This window comes from Piliocolobus tephrosceles, chromosome 3 (genome assembly GCF_002776525.5).
Source record: "Piliocolobus tephrosceles isolate RC106 chromosome 3, ASM277652v3, whole genome shotgun sequence".
Lineage (NCBI taxonomy): Eukaryota > Metazoa > Chordata > Mammalia > Primates > Cercopithecidae > Piliocolobus > Piliocolobus tephrosceles.
This window is the reverse complement of record NC_045436.1, coordinates 138,590,919-138,593,717: the sequence shown is the minus strand read 5'-3', so window position 1 is coordinate 138,593,717 and position 2,799 is coordinate 138,590,919. Positions and strand designations below refer to the sequence as shown.

Here is a 2,799-nt window from a genome sequence, read left to right as displayed (position 1 = left end):
ATAGATAGATAGATAGATAGATAGATAGATAGATAGATAGATAGATAGATGATCTCCACATGGAGGCACATCAAGCCAGATGTTTAGGTAGACAATGTTTAACAAGCCTTATGGGGTATCATTAGTAACAGGTTAATGAAAACAGGCAAAGGTCCTGCAACTTGTGTCCGAGCCTGTTCTTTTTGCCATCAGGTCGACGCCCACGGTAACATTCTCCTCAGCACCCTGGAAATCCGGAATGAGACGAGTGGCTCGGAAGTGCTCACGAGCGTGAGTGACCCCAAGGCCACCATGTACTCCTATGACAGCGCCAGCATCCAGTACCGCAAGCCTCTGAGCAGCCGTGAGGCCTACGGGCGCACCCTGGACCGGCACGGGGTGCCCAGCAAGGGGCGCATCCGCAGGCGCGCCTCCCAGCTCAAAGTCAAGATCCCCGACTTGACTGACGTGAATTCCATAGACAAGTGGTCCCGAATGTTTTTCCCCATCACCTTTTCTCTTTTTAATGTCGTTTATTGGCTTTACTATGTACACTGAGGTCTGTTCTAATGGTTCCATTTAGACTACTTTCCTCTTCTATTGTTTTTTAACCTTACAGGTCCCCAACAGCGATACTGCTGTTTCTTGAGGTAAGAGATTCAGCCATCCAATTGGTTTTAGGTCTTGCATATCAGTTTTATTACTGCACCATGTTTACTTCAAAAAGACAAAACAAAAAATATATATTTTTTTCCAGTCTACCTTGGTCCAGGTTATCAGCTCTGAAAGAGCTCTATTAATTGCCATGTTTACAAACAAACAAACACAAAGAGAGAAGTTAAATAGGTAGATCTTTAGCAGTCTTTTCTATTTGCCCTGAATTTTACTTATTTATTTTTTAGGGAAAATGAAAAGAGGACCTTGCTGTCCGCCTGCACTACTTCCTGGTAAACTGTAACAATCTTATGCTGCCAAAAACAAAAAACAACAACAACAACAACAACAACAAAATACAATTTCCAGGATCTCAGAAGAAAAAAACAAAGCCATTGACAAGTTACAGATTTCCAGGAAGAAGGCAAAAGACAAAGGAGCTTAGAAAGGGAAAGAAGAGTCCCCTCTATCCTTAAGTTCTCCTATGTCCGTTGTAAAAGGGCTCCACAGCTCCATAGAAGAAGAGGAAAGGAAGGGCAAGCGCTGGTCAAGGTTATGCAATCCCAACCTGCCATCTTCACCACCCCATTAAGCTGAATATTCTGAAACATGCTTCTTTCTCAGACTTTCCGGCAAATTTTAAATTAACATTAGAATCCAACCTGGACGACCTGGTAGCCATTGAGAACATTTTTCTTTTTTTCTTAAGAATAAGGAGGCAATGGGAGGCAATGACCATTTTTCTAACTGGCCATTTCAAACATGCAACCCTGAATTCATCTCATCAGCCTGGAACCCCCTGATGCTGTGCCAGGAAGCCATGCCACCCCACTTCCATAGTTCCTGCTCCAGAGAGTGTGGGAGGAAGGGGATGGTGAGCAATTTTTGCTTGAGAAAAATATTGCCCCTGCCATTAGGAAGGCAAGATTTATGTGCTGTGAAAAGGGTGCCTGGGCAGTTATCTGAACTGCCAAATCTTAAATCAAATAGTATATATTTCTTTGCCTTCTAGAGAGCAGTATCTAATGGTGACAGGCTATTCACACAGGCCTCAGCTGCCACTTTATGGCTCTGCTCTCTGAGCTCTGCATTCCAGACTGGAATGAATGCTTTGGAAAATACACAAACACCCATGTTGGTGTCATTCCCCTTCAGGAACAGATTTCCATTTTAAAGAAAATCTTGAAAATAGCAGAACTACAGATAAAAACAAGAGCAACGACAAAAGCAGTGGAGCTTCCAACATGTGCATGAGTCCCTAAAGAATAGACCCTGTCTACACTCATTAATCACTGTCATTGCTCCTCTGCCTTATCTCTGCTTGTGGATTACTCTTGGTCATGGTTCTCATAGAAAGGGGATCCTTCAGTAGCCCAACATAATTCTAAACATGTCCAACCAGCTACAGTTGAGATTCTTCCCATGTTATGTCATTGAAACCTTGTCATTTTATTTTTTCAACCTTAATATCTAAGAATTATGTATGTTCATTTGCAAGACTGAATGAAACTGTAAGCTAACCAAACGGTGATGCAGGAGGTTTGGGACCTGACCCATGAATGTGAAATAAGGGTTGAGGCAGCAATAGGGACAATGGCCTGGCTTAATGATCTAACTTTTCCCCTAAGACTGTGATGAGGGTCCATGTTTACAATAGCATCAGCTTCTGGAAGTTACAGACTTCACTGGACAGAGGATGCTGAATTTTTACTGATGAGCTGAAGGGGAGAAAGTTACAAGATATTCTTTTAGAAAGCAAGAGGAAAAGGGAACTTCAAAATAAATGATAGTTAAGGCTGAAGATAATATATGTACAAAAACTCTGCTTTAACTAGAAAAAATGATCTCAATGGTTTCATGAGAAAATAGTGGGGTTATAGGGACCATATTTTTATTTAGATTTTTAGTTGTATTATCACGCTTTCCTGGTCAAGGAAATCCCCAGCCTTAGGGCATGAAGTCATCCATTTTGAAACTCTTCAGTCCCTTGGCAGGGTGAGATGCTTTGCCATCATAAAATGGCCAAATAGAGTGGCATGTGGCCATGTCAGTGATTGTAAGCTTAATATTCCATAATGACGACAAAGGAACCACTGTGCAGCCATTTATTTTAAACACAGGAAGGAAAATTGTTAGCTGATGCCTAATAAAAATGAATCATTCTGA

The 2,799-nt window shown here is 41.6% G+C and overlaps 1 protein-coding gene across 3 annotated transcripts in view; it reads left to right on the top strand.

Annotated features, from left to right (window-relative positions):
- Window positions 1-957, top strand: part of GABRB1 (gamma-aminobutyric acid type A receptor subunit beta1) — a 390,802-nt gene extending 389,845 nt beyond the window's left edge. Inside the window, exon 9 of one of the 3 annotated variants that reach the window (XM_026455819.2) lies at window positions 193-957. In XM_026455819.2, the coding sequence (XP_026311604.1) occupies window positions 193-537 (345 nt within the window). In that variant the 3' untranslated portion in view covers window positions 538-957. The remainder of the gene's footprint in view (window positions 1-192) is intronic. The other 2 variants (XM_026455821.1, XM_026455820.1) reach the window with 2 other exon arrangements.
- The last annotated feature ends 1,842 nt before the right edge of the window (window positions 958-2,799 follow it).